Source organism: Cetorhinus maximus, chromosome 10, assembly GCF_964194155.1.
Source record: "Cetorhinus maximus chromosome 10, sCetMax3.hap1.1, whole genome shotgun sequence".
In the NCBI taxonomy this organism is placed as follows: Eukaryota; Metazoa; Chordata; class Chondrichthyes; order Lamniformes; family Cetorhinidae; genus Cetorhinus; species Cetorhinus maximus.
The window spans coordinates 94,231,935-94,251,008 of record NC_135888.1 but is presented as its reverse complement, the minus strand read 5'-3'; the positions used below and the strand labels follow the sequence as shown (position 1 = coordinate 94,251,008).

The 19,074-nt window shown below is 38.3% G+C and overlaps 1 protein-coding gene across 2 annotated transcripts in view; it reads right to left on the bottom strand.

Moving 5' to 3' along the window:
• Window positions 1–14,133: 14,133 nt before the first annotated feature.
• Window positions 14,134–19,074, bottom strand: part of ube2d2 (ubiquitin-conjugating enzyme E2D 2 (UBC4/5 homolog, yeast)) — a 48,249-nt gene continuing 43,308 nt past the window's right edge. For both annotated transcript variants that reach the window (XM_078550790.1, XM_078550791.1), the window contains exons 6-7: window positions 15,765–15,858; window positions 14,134–14,980 (exon numbers count right to left, since the gene is read on the bottom strand). In XM_078550790.1, the coding sequence (XP_078406916.1) occupies window positions 14,935–14,980; window positions 15,765–15,858 (140 nt within the window). In that variant the 3' untranslated portion in view covers window positions 14,134–14,934. The remainder of the gene's footprint in view (window positions 14,981–15,764; window positions 15,859–19,074) is intronic.

The window sequence follows — 19,074 nt, the reverse complement described above, 5'->3', positions numbered from 1 at the left end:
TTAAGATTGAGATGAGGAGAAATTTCTTCTCATACCTATGTAATTGGCTTTTAAGTTTGTGATTCTTGCTTGTGATGGGAGTACCTCACTTTCAAACTTAACATGGAATTCAGTGATATTACAATCACTATGTCCCAGTGGAATTTTTACTATGACATTAGTAAGGAACCCCGTCTCATTACACAATACTAGATCTTGAGTGTTGCTGAAGAAAGAGACATATCAAAGCTTTTCATCTTGCACTCATCAGTACACTTCATAAGAATACCAATATAAAAGGGAAACCACAATTTATGCTGTATGTGAAGAGTGCTGATTGGTTGGCGAGTGGTCTCTGATTGGTAGAGGCATTGCCATGGAGAAGACACCAATGATGGTGACTGACAGTTAACTGCCAAGCATTGTTTGAAATTTAAACTAGGCAGCTTGACCCTGATTGATCAAGGCATTGCCCTGAGGTAAGTGTTAGCGAATGGCTGTCACTTATTTTGTTTAGCTGAAAGAAGTGCAATGTGCATACATGTTTTGTCTGCAAAGAACAGGGCTCTGTGTACTAACATATGTAGCTTCCAGTGTGATGCATTTGTGTGTGTACTATGAGCCCGACTGAATCTTATATTGAGTTTCAGCATAATTTTTAGCACACTTGAGGATTATTTAGCAAATGTTGTCCAATCCAACGCAATGCCTTGACCAATCAGGGTCAACCTGCCTGGTTTAAATTTGAAACAATGCTTGGCAGTTAACTGTCAGTCATCATCACTGGTGCATTTGCCGTGGCAACGCCTCTGCCAATCAATCAGCCCTTTCTTCACACACAGTATAAATTGCTGTTTTCCCCTTATATTGGTATTCTTGCAAAGTGTCCTGATGAGTGCAAGATGAAAAACTTCGACATGTCTCCTTTTTCAGCAATATTCAAGTTCTACCAAACGACTATTTTAATATTAGATCTAATATAGCTTTACCCCTAGTTGGATCCACAATGTATTGTTCCAAGAAACTGTCCACTGGAACATTCTATATACTCATCTTTTGGACCACTCTTGCCAATTCGATGGTCTTCATATAGATTGGGACAAAAGTCCCCCACAATTGTTACATTAAGTTATAAGCACCAATAATTTGTTTAATGCTCTGTCCAACTGTATAACTACTACTGTTAGGGACCTGTAATCTACTCCCTTGTTTTCTGACTCCTGCTATTTCTAATTTCCACACATACTGATTCAACTTCCATGATCTTCTGAGGTCAGATCCTTTCTCACTATCAGGACCACCCTTCTTCCTTTGCAATTGTCTGTCTTTCCAAAATATTGTATACATTGGAATATTTATTGCCCAAACTTGACCGCTTTGTAACCATGTCATGGTAATTCAATCTGAATCATTTACCTCTACTTGTGCCACTAATTCATCTATCTTATTGCATATGTTTTATCTTACTGCATGAAGCATCTTTAATTACATTTTGTAATTTCTGTTCCCTACAATGGCCTTATTCGCTGATATACAAATTGTTAAAACTCTCTCCCTTCTGTCCCACTCTGCTTACCTTTACCCACATCGCTATAATGTTCCGAAGCCTCGAGCGTGTTCTTTGGATTTCTAAATCTCCCTCCACTCAAACCCTCTCCCACTTTCTCCACCACCAACCCCCCATCCGTTAGTTTAAAGCCCTGTCCATAGCCAGAGTTATACAATTGGCCAGGACACTGACTGTTCTTAAAGCTGTTGCTTATTTGATGAGTTAACCTTATTTGAGACATGGGTTTTCATTTGTGCTGTCTTTGCACTGGCTGCAAGCTGCTGCTTCTCTTGTTCGATTTATTCTGCACACTGCTCATGCGGTTGAGACAATCCAAGGCCTTACTGATGCGTAGATGCTAAAGAGTGCGTCCCCCTGTAGGGACGAGATATTTTTGTTTTTCTTAAGAGTTTCCAATTATTCCCATTACACATCAGCACCCTTACCAACTCTTAGCAAAATAAAATTTTTCTGACTGAGAAATCCAGGTTTGGTGCGCATAAAAACAATAGTGTTGTCTCAAAGTGTAAAAACAATCAATCAATTTGCAGTCAAAGAAACACCAACCTTCAAGTCGGCCACCTTGACATGGGTTCACAGCAGCATTTACTGTACCAATATAGGGATGATTATTTGGTGTGGAAGTGAGAAAAAGAGAGTTGATAGGTTAGTCATGCCCCTTTGACTTTAATACATTAGAATAAGGTAGAAAAAATAGTGGAGGGTATTAAACAGAACTGCCAGCTTTGGGAGGAGAGTAGAGGTGTAGTTTTTCTGTGTCAGCAACTTTTAAGAATGATTTTGTTCCCCCACTGTTTATCACCACAAAAATTGGAGAATCCAGGCCTAGGTTTTCTGTTACCCCTGTTTCAAATTGTGTTTCCATTTGCAGCATTGGGCCCTGCTTAAGTCCTGGATTTTGATTATAAGTACTCTTAAATAGGGGATAAGTGCATACTTTAAAAGCACAAGTTATTTGATTAAAAGCAATTTTGCACAAATAAATATTTTGAAGAGCAAATTATGTTTAGAAGATTATTAGAGAACAAAAGCTCTAAAAATGCTAGGCAAGACTCATGTCATCTCATCTTAATGTACTCTCTTGAAGAATTACAGTAACTTTACACTTAGCAATTATCTAAAGGGAGATGTCACCATGCTCGCAACTATACAAGCTGTTTCACATTTTGGGTGACTGGATACACTGGGTGAGATGGTTTTGCAGCATCTAAAAAGCACAGCTAACGCCCAACAGCCAGTGAAATAGCAAAATGAAATAGCAAAGGTTAAACAAAAATATATAGGCTAGCTGGATGACAAAATGTGTGTATGGCTGAATAAAAACAAAAATGTAATACAGGAGTTTGTCTATTAGAGGAACGGCTGACAAAAAGAAACTGAAATTAGCACGGAAAAGAGAGCGCTAGAGAAACTGTTACTTCTTGCTAGATGTGGCAAAAATACTTCAGCAACATTTGTTTGATCTGAATGCAAGACAATTTGTTTTTTAAATGACAGAAATGTTCATAAAATACATACCAGTTTGGGGCGTGAAGTGGACCTGGAGTATAAGCCTACCCCATTTTTTGGTGCTGAAAATCATGATTAGACCTCTACTCAGCTTTATGAAATCTGTACTCACCTCATTGAGAACGGAGGTCAGGAACTTCAACTCCTAACGAACCTCCGAGCTTTTGCGCATTCGCAGACTGGGAGCAGGCTGCACCTGCGCAGTTCTTCAATTTTAACATTTAGTCGTTTGGTAGTACAGAACTTGAATATTGCTGAAGAAAGAAACGTTTCAAAGTTTTTCAAAGGGGTAATACCTTTGCCCCACGGGCCCGCAGCATGGAGACACCAGTCTTCAGCAGCCTTCTTGGATCTTCAGGACTTCTTCTGAGCCTTCAAGTAAAGTCTGCTACCAACAGCCTTTTTTCCTGTTTGGAGCCTGTTTCTCTGCTCCTCTCCTAACTGAACTGAGACCTTTTCCTGTCCCAATTCCCTCTGAGATTCTTCCTTTGGGACCTCTCCCTGTCCCCTGCCTGGGACACCTGCTAGAAATGGCACTCTGTTCCCAGTCACCTGACTCTGGTTTTTGCACCATTTTTCTTCTTGCATAGGTGTGCTGGGCCCAAAGAATGTAAAAACTGAGTATTGCTGAAAAGAAAAAAGAGACATGTCGAAGCTTTTAATTTTGCACTCACCAGAACACTTCGCAAGAATACCAATAAGGGGAAAACAACAATTTATACACTATAAGTGTGTTGATTGGTTGCCAAGTGGACTCCGGAGAATGCACCACTGATGGTGACTGACAGTTAATTGCCAAGCATCGTTTGAAATTTAACCCAGGCAGCTTGGCCCTGATTGGTTAAGGCATTGCCTTGAGGAATGAGTCAGTGAATGGCTGTCAGTTATTGCGCCTGTTTCAGCTAAACAAAATGTGTACACGTTCTTTCTTCCTGCAAAGAACAGGGCCATGTGTATTCATATATGTAGCTTCCAGTGTTTGCAAATGTGCCACACTGCTAGCCCGACTGAATCTTAAATTGGTTGTTAGTGTAATTCTTAAAACGCTTAGGATTATTTAGCAAATGTCCAATCGCAGAATCGCCTCTAATATTGGATGCTGTTTTGAGCTTTGCAAGCATGGGCTGGTTGGGTACAGTCTGTATCTTGCACGTTGTAAACGGCGGCTGGGACATGCTGTTTGATACGATAAAAGTTGTAACATTTGCTAACTTGTCAAATAACTCTGCTGCAGCGAGGGAATTCAGAGTTGGAGAAAAACTGGTGAGACAACGGAAGGAGGAATCATCTGCCTGAAGTTACACAAGATCAACTGCAGCGTGAGAACAGAGACCAGCTATTGGCCTGACCTTGAGAAGCATTTATCAGAATGGGTCCTTGAAAATAGTCAGAATGATTACACCATCATCAGAAATGCAATGCTTATATATGCATTTAAGAGGGCCAAAGATTCCAGATCAACAGTTACCTGGTGTAACTGTTTTATGGAACAAAAACGTCTAGCAATGCGGCAGAAGACCAAGATCGTTTTTGCCAAAATTACCAGTTCCCAGAAATCCATCTGACTGCAGCAAAAACACAAATACCCATTGTCACCCCAGCAACATGGATGAAATGTCCATGAATTTTGGTACGCCCAGCAACCAAACTGTGGAGCGGAAAGGTTCAAAAATAGTTCTAGTGAAAACCACAGGACATGAGAAGACGAGATTCATGGTGGTACAAGCCTGCATTTCCAACAGAACAAAAATTACCTTCGGTTTTAATTTCAAAATTAAAACCATGCTGAAAAACCAAGCTCCTTGCAGTTCAGGTGCATGTCCGTGACCACGCTTGGATGGATGAGGATGGAGTTGGGAATCGATAACGTACGAAATAGGCACCCCAGTGGCCTATGCAAACAGAACAGCTTTATTGTGGGACATACATATCCAATCAAATCAAGAGGCACCTGTGAAGAAATGACACCCACAATGCAGTCGTACCAAGGGGTCTAACATCTAAAGTTTGACCTTTGGATGTGTGCCTCAACAAACCAAAGTTCATAATCACGTCAAATAGAACAGCTGGTTGGCTGAGAAAAAAAAAACTTTTAAAGGCTGGAAATGTGCATGCTGCCCCACTTGATGTTTAGGTGGTTACCATAATCAAATTGTGGGATGCTGTTAATACATAAACCTGTCATCAAGTTGTTCAAAAGATGCGGAATATCCAATTTAATGGATGGAGAGGAAGATGATTGGTTATGGAGAGATGATTCTGAAAGCAAAAGTGCTACACCTGCTCCCGCGTGGAAACCTTACAATGATGCCATAACCAAAGTAACTTGAATTCGATGAACTATTTCCATCAGATGTCAAAGACAAATGAATTTGAGTTTTTAAAATGCTTTTGTGTGATTTAATGTATCCTTGTAAAATTCATTCAATAAAACATGTAATTAAAATTAAATGTGACATGTGCTTTATATTTTGCGCATTTCAAAAATGGTGACCACCGACATCAACATCGGTGGTCACATGTTATACTTAGCATAAAAATTGGCCCCCATTTTGGAAGGATTTTGAGGTTTCAAAGGTCGAAGAAAGAGTAAAATAAAGAAAAAGAAATGGAGAATATTTATTGGCTCTGCAGGAACACTAACTGGTAAAACTACATTGTCATGAAAGTATAATAATTTTCATAATATTTTCCTGGTTTGTGAAGTAGGTTTATGGGGGTAAGCAATTGGGTCTGCCTGTGTGTGATTTAATTACATTTGGAGTCAAGTAGAATGCAAGCTTTAACTCATCAAAAGAAGCTAGGTGGTTGACATACTAATGAGTAAACATGGATGCTGGTTTAGCATGCAAGGTGTGAAGAGGATTTGCATTTTTCGATAAATGAAGGAAGATTTGGATTTCAAAGGGGTGTCAGTCTGTTTACAAATAGTCAGACAAACAAAGCTAGGGAATATATATATTTTTCCCCGAAGGGTTACTGACAATACATAGTGACAACATGAAAGTTATGTTATGAGGGAGATACAGTTTCAAAGACTTACGAAACAATAGAATTTACATATTAAAAAGAAACATATATAAAAGGGGAATGAGGCTGTGTGTCAGAGAAGGCATTGAGAGATCTAACAGAAGTGTGAGAAATAGCCTTAACGAAGCCTCTAGTATTTGTGGATAAGTCTGCTATCTACCGAAACTGAAACTGGAGAAGGCCATTTGGAATTCCACTGTCCAGGGTAGTGTGTTAGTTTGCTGGATCTGTTTAAAATCTATTTTTGGACCATTGCCTTAAAGGGGGTGTAACTGGGAGTCAGGTTAATTAGGAATTTTAGGAGTTACTATAGTAGTAATTTGTAGTGCTATATATTTTCTTGAAATCTTTTCCTTTGTTAATAAATATTTTAATTTAGTTTTTTAAAAAAATCTCAAAGTCTTGGTAGACTTATTACTTCTGAATTCAGTGCACACATCTCAAAATAAATACAAATTGCAAAACTGTTGTGATAGCACGATCAAGTTTCCCTCGCGGATTTGGTCCACCTGAAACACATCATCTGCTGCATAACAAGATGAATAAACAATAAGTTTATAGAACATAACTAGCAGGGACCATAACCAAAGAAGCAAAAGTGAGTTCAAAATGTCAACATGGTTCTCTGTTTTCTATAAGTAATTGTCAATAAGGGTGACACATAATGGAGAGGGTATTTGAGAAGGGCTGAAGCAAAAGACAAGCTATGATACAGGATTTGAAAACTATAGGGTATACATCGGTCCTGAGTAATAGCACAAGCCTGATTAATACAAATGCCCAAGACTTCTATCTGAGAAATGAGGGAGAACAAAGGGCTAAAAGGACACCTTTACATAAACAACCATTGAAACGGAATTTTCCATTAGAGATGACATTCGCTATATAATAGTTTAATTTCCTAGAAAAGCAATAAACGCAATGGGGCAGATTTTTCTCATTAACACCTGCTGGAGCAGATGACCTACCTTTTAAAGGACTGCCCAATTTTAGTTCCACTCATTTACATAGAGTTCTGCAACAGGCAGATGGCCTGTGTCATGCTACCAGCCTGGTGTTAACAAAAATCAACCTCAATCTCTGAACTTCAGGATTTCGGGTGTTACTAAAGCATTGTGGTAGGTTAATTGGTAGATTTGCACAAATTGAGGTGGAACCCATTTGTTATGGTTTCCTGACTGATATTTCCTCATGCAGGAACTGAACACTTGGCACCAAGCTCTGCAGCAGCATTTCAATGGTAATTTAGATACACAAAGCCATCCCATCAGTTCAGTCTCTGCAAAAATCAGTTAATCCACAATGGATATGCTTCATTTTAAGCTCAAAGACAGTCCATATTTTAGGTTTTCCTTTTTTCCCCCAAAAAGCTGAGATGCACTTTAATAAAAAATAAGGGCCCCCTGTCATCTGCAAAATTATGGGGCTGGGGCAGGGAAGCGGGGGGAAAGAGGAGGCATACACACAGGAACAGGAGGAAGCCATTTAGCCAGATGCTGTTCAACTACAGTGGTCATAAATAGCAGATCAGTAAACTAACTCAATGTCCACCTTTGCCCCATATGCCATTGCTCAACAATTTTAAATCAAATTGACAAATAACATTTGATTTAACATTAATTGCCATTTCAGAAGAGAATCCCAAACTTGTACTACTGTGTGAGAGAAGTATTTCTTAATTTCACTGCTTAAAGATCTGGTTCTAAGTTTTAGACTTTGCTCCTTAGTACTAGGGCTACCTAACTAGCAAAAATAGTTTTTCCCAATCTGTTTCTAATATTTTGAAAAGTTGTGATCAAATCATCCATACCCTTCTAAATTCCATGGATTCAACCCTAGTTTAGAGGTGTCAGCTGTGGCTCAGTTCATAGCACCCTCGCCTTTGAATCAGAGGGTTGTGGGTTCATGTCCCACTCCCGGAAACCAAGAACTGTGATTGTACTCAAAAAAGAGTTGCAATCTGTGACTGTTGATAACTCGAAAGAGTTTCAACCCTAGTTTACGTAATCTCTCCTGGTATCTTAAACCTTAGAGTTCAGGCATCATTCTCATAAATCTATGCTGCCAATATATCCTTCTAAGGTGCAGTGACCAGAACTGATTAAAGTACTTCAGGTGCAGTCTAAACCAGGGAGGCAGAGACAGAACAAACTGGATGGCTCCTGCAGCAACATGGACTCAGGTTCAGTGTGGCGACTAGCCAAGAATTAATCACGTTTGCCACCAGATCACACAAATTTGACAGGCATGAAATCCTGGTTTTCAAACATAGGACCTGCAGCCTCTTGGGAATGGCAGCTGTCCTTCATCATTCCATTAACTCCCTCACGCTCTGAACCTTACTGTGCAATTTCTCACCCACTACCTTTTCTCTTAAAAATCTGCTACTAAATGGGAACAAGGGCAAATTATACAGGGAGATGGGATGAGAGGAATGGTGGCTGTAAGGTAATGTTTACTGTGTTATATAGTGCTGCATACCCGTCAAGTCAAATGGCCAATGCTGAGCCTCAGTATTTTTGTATTAAATTCCATGTTTATTTTTTACCTAAAAATCCAGTAGGTTTACTATATGATCCCAAACACAAGTGCTCAATTTACTTAGCATTTTGCTTAATCAAAGGAGTCTTAAAGAGTGATATGACACCAAATTGGAAGTAGCCAGTACAAGGGACATCATCCACTAATATGGATAGGTGGGGACAAGAGAGAATGGGGACAAAGTTTCCACACACTGACAGTAAAGAAAAATACATCTCCATCAATAAACCAATGCATTGTTTTAGAAATTAGCAAAAGTTCACACTTACTGTTTCCATTGTTCAAAGTAGAATATTTAACCCGAAGTATTTTGTTTGGTCAGCAATTTTTGCATCATTAGTAGTGGTCAGGGGTTACAAGACAGATCCGTGAATTGGCAGCTTCACGATTGTCTAATTTAACCAATATAATTTCATTTAATTCTCATGTTCATCAGTTGTACTCAGGTTTTTAAATCCAAAAAAATAATTTCTCAAATGCTTATGGTTAGGTTTCCCCACACCAATGCAAGATGGTAGGAATTATTACAGCTGGTGCCAAGAATATGGCAATTCATTCACTAAGAAAGGACCTTAGCTAAATTTAGAGCGAAAATAAAAATGTGGTGCTTGCAAGTGTTGACATGGGATCACTCAGGAGGAACCATTGCACCAAGAGAAAAATCAAAGTCCAACCCAATAATTCAAATTCATCTTGGCGTGACATGTGAAGCACTTGTAACTTGAAAGCCTTGCAGTCATTACTATATGCTTGGAGGTTACGCAAGCAGTTAATACTCGCCCCAAACCCTTCAACAAAATGTACTACAGATCCCTTATTGCTTTCGGTTTAAAGCACAATTTATTTAGTCCTCAGGATGGAAGACAATAGGCAGTTTTGGCTTCAGTTTGTAGCCATCCTGATGTTTACAGTGATCTAGGAATTGAAATTGGCAAGTTAGCACAATGCATTATGCAACAAAAAATTTGGATAGGACAAACTGATTCCATTGTGACTCCATGTTAGCTATATAACCTACTAATACTAGAGATTAGAACTTTTTCAAAAAGGCTACTGGGAGGAGAAATATTTGATAAAAAAGTAATGCAATTTTCTTTGCTGGTAGCTCATGTTCTTACACACACCATAGGCTTGGAGCTTCACAAATTTTGTCCTGGTCCATTATAAATACCTGGATAGTGTGCCAGTGTGCTAACCAAAGAGTCTTCATGGCCTGAATCTTTACTCCTTACCATTCTGAAACAACAGCATTCTCCCAAGTACTGTTACTCTGCTTATGTGCATTTAAATATAGCATATTCTGTTCTGAACATAATTGGTTATTAGGTCTTCCTAAAGAGAGGAGGAACATTGCAACAGTAGACACCTTTTTATGGGTGATTCATTTCTCCAAGTCTGCTGGGCCTTGTACCCTCTGTACATACAAATCGACACATGATTGGGATTTTATGTATATCTTACAGTAGTCAAGAAAAAAACTGGAGCAAGGTAGGTGTAAAGATTAGGGAGAAAGAGAGAACTAGGTGCACCAATATACAATGATTCTAACCATAAATTGAAGTTTGAATTCCAGTCTTCATAATTAAGTTTTAATAATCTAAAACAAAACTCAAATTCCACCCACCCCTCTCTAATGAGCAAAGATCCTTGTTCCGAAGTTGTACTGAATTTTAGCAAGATGTTGCAGAAAAGCACTTTTCAGTGGACTTTTGAGTCTAGCTACTAGTGGTTTTTCAGAAATGCAAAAGATTTGTAAATGCTGTAATGGGATAATTTCTGTAATAGCAAAGATTTATTGAAAACATGGCTATAATGCTTGTGCTGACAAATGTTAGAGGAGTTTCTATAAATATTTCTTTCCTCCCTCTTCAAATCAGCACACCAAGACCATTTTTACATGTGAACTGAAAATCTGACTTGCATTGTAATGTTAATTTGGGTTGATATTACGCAGAGAATAATCCATGCCTGTACAGCCACCAGATAGTAGATAACTAACTGTGTTGAACATAGGTTTGAGCCATGTGAATAGTTCATATTTGGAAAATTTTAATCATAGAACCATGTGAAAAAGTGCAAAAACAAGGAGATGCACAATTTTCCATCCCAATGCACCTCAAACTGGCCAGCAAACTGTCTAACTACCTCAGGCCCAATCTATACATGCTACTGCTCTTCCCCAACCATGTAAAAATTTTCACAAATATACATAATTATTACACAAGAATGGCCTGTACGCCTAGATGACTTAAAACTGCAGATGATCTGTGCTGATAGTCAAAAAACTAGGCCAAGAACAAACCTACTGTAACTTGAGTGGGAATTTTAGTGACATAAAAGATGTAGCATTTGAACTGTAAACGTCAACTAAAATACTGCAAAATCTAAACTTTTCTTCAAATAAATAAATAAATAAATGCTGGAATAATTTGTTTCTCTTCCAGGAAACTGAAATCAAAAGTAAATTTTAATATTAAAAACAGATTTAAAGATCAAATCTCTAAATCAGTAGCCATTTTAAATACATAAATGAGGACTTTAACTTTGCCAGCCTTTAAACTCAGCCCATTTCTGGCAGAAGGATATTTGTTCAAACAATGACTTCCAACTGACTTGAAGTTGCACAGCTACCTGTGGACATTTAAATCACAACTGTATGGGTTGGTGAATTGCAAAATCCAGCAGTTTAACCATGCTAAAGTGCCCTGACAATTACCAATCAGTTTGGTTATCAGCACTCACTGTTTAGACAGGACAGGAAAATGAAAGAGCATTGACCATGTTCCTTTAATGGTTTGGATTTGATAGCAACACTCTAAAATGCCAGTATGTGTAAAAGTAACTTACAGCCTTACCCACAAGTTACATTTAAAATAAACTTGTATATTTTTGTACACATACACAAAAGGGGTTAGAGATAAACTAAATCAGCATTTGTCTATAAAAATCATAATGATTTCAGCCTGGTTATATGGCAATACCCTCCAAACAGCTGGACATCATACCATATCCTTGTAAAATCTACCATTTCAACGCATTATCCAGTTTTACTCTTAAAAGGGGTTTTAAATACTTGCAAAATAAACTTCTTCATAAAGCCAACTGGAAGCAAATGTTGGGGCTAGAGCAGGGACCAAAAATAACTCATGAAAAACATGAGCAACCTGGCCAGAAAAGAACTAGACCATTGAATTTTTAAAATAACTATTGAGTCTTCAATCTTGAATAGATGTGTAAGGCCATGGCAAGGCAGGATAGCCTTCTAGTTGATGCAAAATCCTTCAATGCTATAAATCAACAACAGTTACGTCCAGTAGCTGCAGATGTACCTTCCATACAGGGGCTCTTCCAGTTGAAAAACATGGCAGGCCTCTAAAAACTGCCTTACATTTGCAGTCACATGGTCCAGATGAGATGCATTCAGTGTAGCAGAGTAAAATAAATAAAGGATGGAGATATCAGAGGCTTTGGCTAATCTCCCAATCCTCCTTAGAAAAAGCAGTGACGGAGGATTAGAGGATTGAAAATGTTACACTCTTGTTCAAATAAAAAGAATAAATCCAGCAACTACATGCCAATCAGCTGAATGTCTGAGACAGGGAAACTAACAAGCAGAGGGGGAAAAAAAATTCTGACAAGGAAATAAAAATCGTGAATGACAGCCACCAAACTTTGTTAAAGGCAAATTGTGGCTGCCCAACTTAATTTGAGTTTTAATGAAGTTTGTGGTTGTGTACAGAATTTGATAAAGTATCATGTAAGAGACTTATTAGCAAAAGTGAAGCTCATGGAATTAAAAAGGGACTCTGGTAATGCGAATATGAAATTAGCCAAGAGGCAGAAAGCAGAGAACTATGAAGAGTAGCTGCTTTTCAGACTAGGGAAAAGTATAGTGTGTGCCTGGTGTGCTCCCCAGGGTTGCTATCAGCATCTGTGTTCTTTTTGATATATTAATGACCTAGACTTGGGCGGACAGGGTGCAAAGTTTGCAGATGACACAGAACTTGGAAACTCAGTAAACAGTGAGGAGTATAGCAACAGACTTCAGGAGGGCTTTTCTACTGCTGAAATGAACGGACACAATTAAACAGAGAAGTGTGAAGTGATCATTTTGATAGGCAGAATGAGTGGCAATATGCATTGAATTTTAAAAGGTGCAAGAATAGAGACACCCAAGCCACATAAACACAAATCTTTGATGCTGGCTGGACAGGTTGAGATGGCCATTAAAGTGTTGGATTCTACACTTTATCAGAACAAATATACAAATGCAAGGAAGTTAAGCTGAACTATTACAAAACATTAGTTAGGGCCCAGCTGGAGTATTGTGGTCAACCCTGGGCACCACATCTTTAGGAAGGATGTCATGGCTTGGAGAATGCAGAGAATTTACTAGATTGGCACCAAGGATATGGAGAGTCGAGCAAGGCTGGGGCTGTTCACCTTAGAGCAGGTAAGGTTAAAGGGAGATTTAGTAGAAATATTCACAATATTGTAGGGGGTTTTGATAGAGTAAACAAGTGGTAGATGAATTGGTAATCAAAGGACACAGATTTAAAAGGTGATTGGCTAAAGATCCAGAGACAAAATTAGTTTTTTGGATAACATGCAGCAGCTTATGATCTAGAATACACTGCCTGAAAATGATGAGTAGTGTTAGCAAATTCAATAAAGGTCAAAGGAGAATGGGATAAATACCTCTAAGGGGAAAGATTTGCAGGGCAATGGTGAAAAAGGCAGAGAAATGGGACTACCTAGATAGCTCCTTCAAATGAGCTGGTACAGGCACACAGGGTTCAATGGGCTCTTATTCTGAATCTATAATATGCAAATTTTACAAAGAGAAAAATATTAACATTTATTAGGGTGGGTGAAGAAACAATTAAAAGTACCTAATGGCCCTCCCAAAAAAGCAGTCCTCCCTCCAAGAATAAAAGGATAGAAAAAAGTTCATAGAATTCAAATTGAAACTTTATCTGGGGGACAGCAACTTCAATGCACCGCAGCTATAGCATATCTAATGCATCATAGGTGAACATGCAGGGTACATATGGCAAGAGTCAATTTCCAAATCCAGATCAAAGTTTTACATAAATCAGAATGAATATTTCATGAATTCATTGTGCAGCTGCAAGATTTATGCAATTATGCACTGTTGCTGCATTATGAAGATCTGAAATGCAAGTTCATCAGGTTCTATACAATTTTCTAGGGGGAAAATAAAATGATCTAGTAGGCGAAATGCCCACAAAAAAAACATGGTTAAGATACAAATTTTTGGCTGTCGAGATACAAATCTCCACCATGTAATTACCAGACTTGAGATAGGAGGATTCTAACAAGTTTGTCACTGCAAACAGAAGTTACCATTAAACACAATTGTGGATTAAGATCTTAGCTGCCACATGCTCATTACTTGAACTTAAGTGCTACCATTCTTAAAATTAGTTACTGAAGATGGCAGCGTTCAATTTGTCTTTTATCCTGTTCAGAGAAATACTTAATGACTTTAGTAATCAGTTTATTACACAGATTAATCATTTTGAACATACAAGCTCCAGGAGAGCCTTTGGGTCATTAAATATACACAAGTTCTGTCATGAATTTTTACCCTTACATCCAGATGAGGCTTCTAAGATTAGTTAACAAAAACAAAAAAAAAAATTAGAGCTATTAGCTACTCATTCACTGTAAGCCAAATATAAACCCAAAAAGGTATAGGAAAATTGAATGACTGGCTAACTAATAGCTCCAATCCACTAACTGTTGAGGGAGACAATTCAAATGGCTATTCAATTTCATAGGAAAAGTATGCTTTCAACTTTCCATTCCAACGTTTAACTAGAATGTAGATTTGCATTCTTCAGCATAAAAATTGCAAAACATTAAACAAATTAAAGTTCTTCATTCTATTATTCATAACCATTATGAGTTTAAAAGAATTCCAACATACATCTTATAAAAGGAAAAGTTCCCATCCCCGGAAGCACTTAAACCCTGAATTTTTAAACAATCTTGTCACAATGACTAGGAATGCTTTTAGTCTCACAAAAAATGTTATGATCGAAGAACTGGACATTAACACTTGCTTTGTAAGTAGTCAGAATTTCAAACAATTGAGAAAGGGGCATTTCTATCAGCTGTTCCAAATATGTACACAAAACAACGCAGCACTGCTGGATCAGGTGAACATGTGCACAGGGGAAGAGGCGTGGGCTCAAATAAAGCAGTCAAATGGAAACCAAATAAATTTGTTTTGCAAGTTCCCCCAGCTGTATAAGAGGTTCGTCAACATTTTAATGTAATCACATTGCATACTTCTGAGTCCATTCCCGAGCTATTCTGTTGTACCTAGAAATAAAGAAATAAAAGCACTAAATACACAAAAATGGCTTCAGCAATTTTATTTGAACTTTTAATCATAGAATCACAGCATAGAAGGCAGCCATTTGCCCATCGTGACTGTTCTTTGAAAGAGCTGACCAATTAATTCCACTCCCTTGGCCTTTTCCCCATAAACCTACAAAGTTTTATTTTTCAAGTTTATATCAATTCTATTCTGTAAGTCATTATTTATTATAGTAAGTAATAACAAGGGTTTAGCTTGATTTAGAACCGAGTACATTACCCAATTGTGACTAAATTTAGTTCAGTACTCTAAATCAGAAACATTCAAGTGCGAGTTTGGTACAATAAAGCAAGTGAGATGAAAAGAGGGGTAAAAAGATGTCAGAACTCAATTACATGAATGGTTGGTTGTTGGTAGCCATGGGGGACAATTCAAAAAGAAAAAGTGAAATATTAAGGCAGGGCTTTAACCTATGATCTAAACTGTTCAAAATTTGTCCATTCATTTAATTTTTTAAAAAATTATGAACTACCACTATGCATTTATCCAATATTCTAAAATATTCTAAGTAATAGGACATTACAAAGGCAATTGAATAAATCAAGTGAATTTACAGAAACTCAATGAGCAACTTTCCCATTATTTACAAACAATTATATGCTTCTGGTCAGTCTCATTAGATTCCCATGATGCATCTTGCTCAGCAGGCTTTTAAAAGAAGTATTTCCTGTCCTGGACTACACAATTGGTACCTTGGAGTTTAACCACGTGAAACATAATACTCACTTTTCTCTATCTGTTTTGTAGATACGTGCGATCTCAGGCACTAGGGGATCATCTGGATTTGGATCACATAACAGTGAACAGATGGACAAAAGAACTGAAAAAAAGTTAAAATTAAGTTGTGATGTGCAATTCCATTGTATGGCTTACCTATACAACTTAGTGTAATTTTAAAAGTTAAATGAATTATGAAAGTTATTGTAGAATGACATTTTAGTCCATCCTGTAAAAAAAATTGACTGCAACTGAAGAGGGACAATATCTCAAGCTAAAGCATACGGCACCAGGATGGAATTCATTTTCATTTGTACATTATTTTCTATCACTGGAAAGGGCAGAAAGTGAATGGGTCAATGTGGCATTACAAATAAGTTTAGTCTTCACTTCTGTAACCATTGGTAAAATATCAACCCTCTATGAGGAAACCTGAAAGTAAAAAAACTAAACTGAATGCCACTCCTAAAGATTAATTCCATAACTCAATTTGTGAAATAATAACAAGTCCAAGTGCCCACAGGGTTTTGAATGTATATGTGTTACTGGCAACACTATAAAATTCATTAGCCCCACCACCATATATAACAGAAGTTGCAGTACAAAGGGACATTTGCTTTATTATGTCTGTGCTAGCTCAGTTGGAACCTTTTAGGCTTCCAATTCCATTTCTCCAACCGCTCATGAGCCATTTTGAAAAAGGGGCCAGTTCCTTTTAACATGTTGTATAGTCTGCCTCAAGCGAGCATTCAGTGGTCTACTAAGACTGAAAATCCTGACTAGGCCATTTTGCCACCAATTTGGTTGGAAATCAGTGGTAATAACATTACTCTTTACAAGTTCAAAATCCTGCATAAAATTTAAAATCCTCCATTACATTTTTTGCTTTAACCTTTCATATTCCAGTTGGATAAACAAGGTAATTATAGCCCCTCATGCTAGATATAATTCTATTGAGCCTACAGTTTAGCCTTTCCATAGCTCCATCTTTCTAGAATGATATCCCTTCCTCACTCAAAGTTGTTAGCCGGTATGCATTTACAGTGTGCATTTTATTTAATATTTTTCAGCCAATTCTGCCTCAACTGGGATAATTCACTTGTTTCAATGTTCAAAACTGCCATGTACAAAATCCAGAAAATCATTTGAGCCTTACATTTTTGGACACAATTCCTTTCATCTTCAGTGTGCTTCAAAGTCTTGGCAATCAACTGCATTCACTGCTTTCTACTCCACTAATCTTCCTGCAGTTTCTTCAATTTATTTTCCCCAGTTTACTGTGCCAAATTCTGCACAGAAGTTTAATACCATCCATCATATGCACGTCAAAATTATATAAACAAACAAATTCTAAATTAAAAATACTTAACTGGAGCATTAATTGAATTGAGGGGGATCTAGCCTGGGTAAATTGGAGTCAAAGACAGGCAGAAATGTAATGGAGCAATGGATGGCCTTTAAAGGAGCATTTGTTTTGGATACAGTCCAGATGCATTCCCACAAGGGGGAAATGGAAGGACAACCAAAGTCTTGCTGTCTGGGTGATAGAAAGTAGGAAGAAAAAATGTAAAAGGAGTGTATGACATATCAGCTTGATAATACAAAGGAGAATCAGGTTGATTTAAAAAAAAGTACAGAGGGCATGTGAGAAAGAAACTGACAAGGGCCTGAGACTAGATTGGATTTCCTTTTATTTTTACTCTCAAAAGGCCTTCTTATAGGCATATTAACAGTGAAGGGGTTACTAGAGGAGCATTAGGGCTGATTAGGGACTAAAGCACAGTTGTATTCATGAAAGCAGAAGGCACGGCAGCTTCGCACTGGTGCATGCCAAGGAAAAGGCCATCATCAAAGCTTTGGCAACCGAACAGTTGCCCCAGTGGCACTAAGACAACTGGCAGTGCCAAAAGTAGATAAGTCACATCATATGGATAGGCCAACAAGGTTGCAGAGAGAAGCAAGAGTAGAAATTGCAGAAATATTGGCCCAAATTTCCAATCTTCTATCGCTACAGGGAAAATGCCGAAGGGCTAGAGGATTACAAACATTGCACTCTTGCTCAAAAAAGGGGTGAATAATTAATCTGGCAATTACAGGCTAGCCAGTTTAATGTCACCAGTAGGCAAGTTTAACAAACAAAAATTTGGAGAAAATCTAAGCCAATTGGACAAGTATGGATTAATAAAGGAGTTCCAGAGCAACTTGTGCTTGACCAACTTGATTGAGTTTCTTGATCCATAGCGTTGAAGGCAACACTGTACATGTGTGTATGGACTTTCAAAAGAATGTCCAAATATTGGACTTGTTAGCCTAATTGATACTGATGGGGCAGTAGCAGCATGGGTACAAAACTGGCTAAGTGCATGGTGAATCGCTGTTTTTCAGACTGAAAGTGAGGCATTGAGTAACATCCCCCAACATTACATTCTTGGGCCACTGCTGTTTTTGACATACATTAATGACTTGGACTTGTTAGTACATGGCAATTTCAAAGTTTGCAGATGACATGAAATTCTAGTAAACTTATTTATTTAGCGTGTGCAGAGTCACAGAACTAAGCATTAGCCTTGTCAGTGGCTAGGTGAATTTCTTTAAGCCTGCCTTCAAGTTTAGTCAGTGGACACTCCTTAACAATGGAGAGTCATTATGTGAACTCCACCACAGCTGCAGCCTGGATGGTCTTCGCAACCCCAGTGATGTTGGGCTGCTGAAACGGTTTAAAAAAAGGCCCACTGTTGCCATGGGAGATCAAAGCCAGATGGGCAAGCAGTGAGCTCAACGAGAGGGTGGTTTCCGATGGTTGTTTTCTCCTGCTGTAGGTCCTCAGCTTGATGTAGTGGGTTTAACCAATGGGATAGAAGAGGGAGGGGTACTGCTGGTGGGTTGAGGAGACACTTGAATAAGGGTAAGCTTGGGTTGGAGTAGATTTCTCCAGTAGCTTGCTTGTTGCAATTACCCTCCAGTTTTGGGGGTGGGCAATGTCGCTTAGGATTGGGAGCCCAGGGAGGTTTTGTTTTTTAAAAAATTCATTCATGGGATGTGGGCGTCGCTGGCTTGGTCAGCATTTACTGCCCATCCCTAATTACCCTTGTTCAGAGGGCATTTAAAAGTCAACCACATTGCTGTGGGTCTGGAATCACGTGTAAGCCAGACCAGGTAAGAATTGCAGATATCCTTCCCTAAAAGACGTTAGTGAACCAGTTGGGTTTTTACGACAACCAACAATGATTTTGTGGTCATCATTAGACTTCTAATTCCAGATTTTTATTGAATTCAAATTTCACCATCTGCTGTGATGGGATTCGAACCAGGGTCCCCA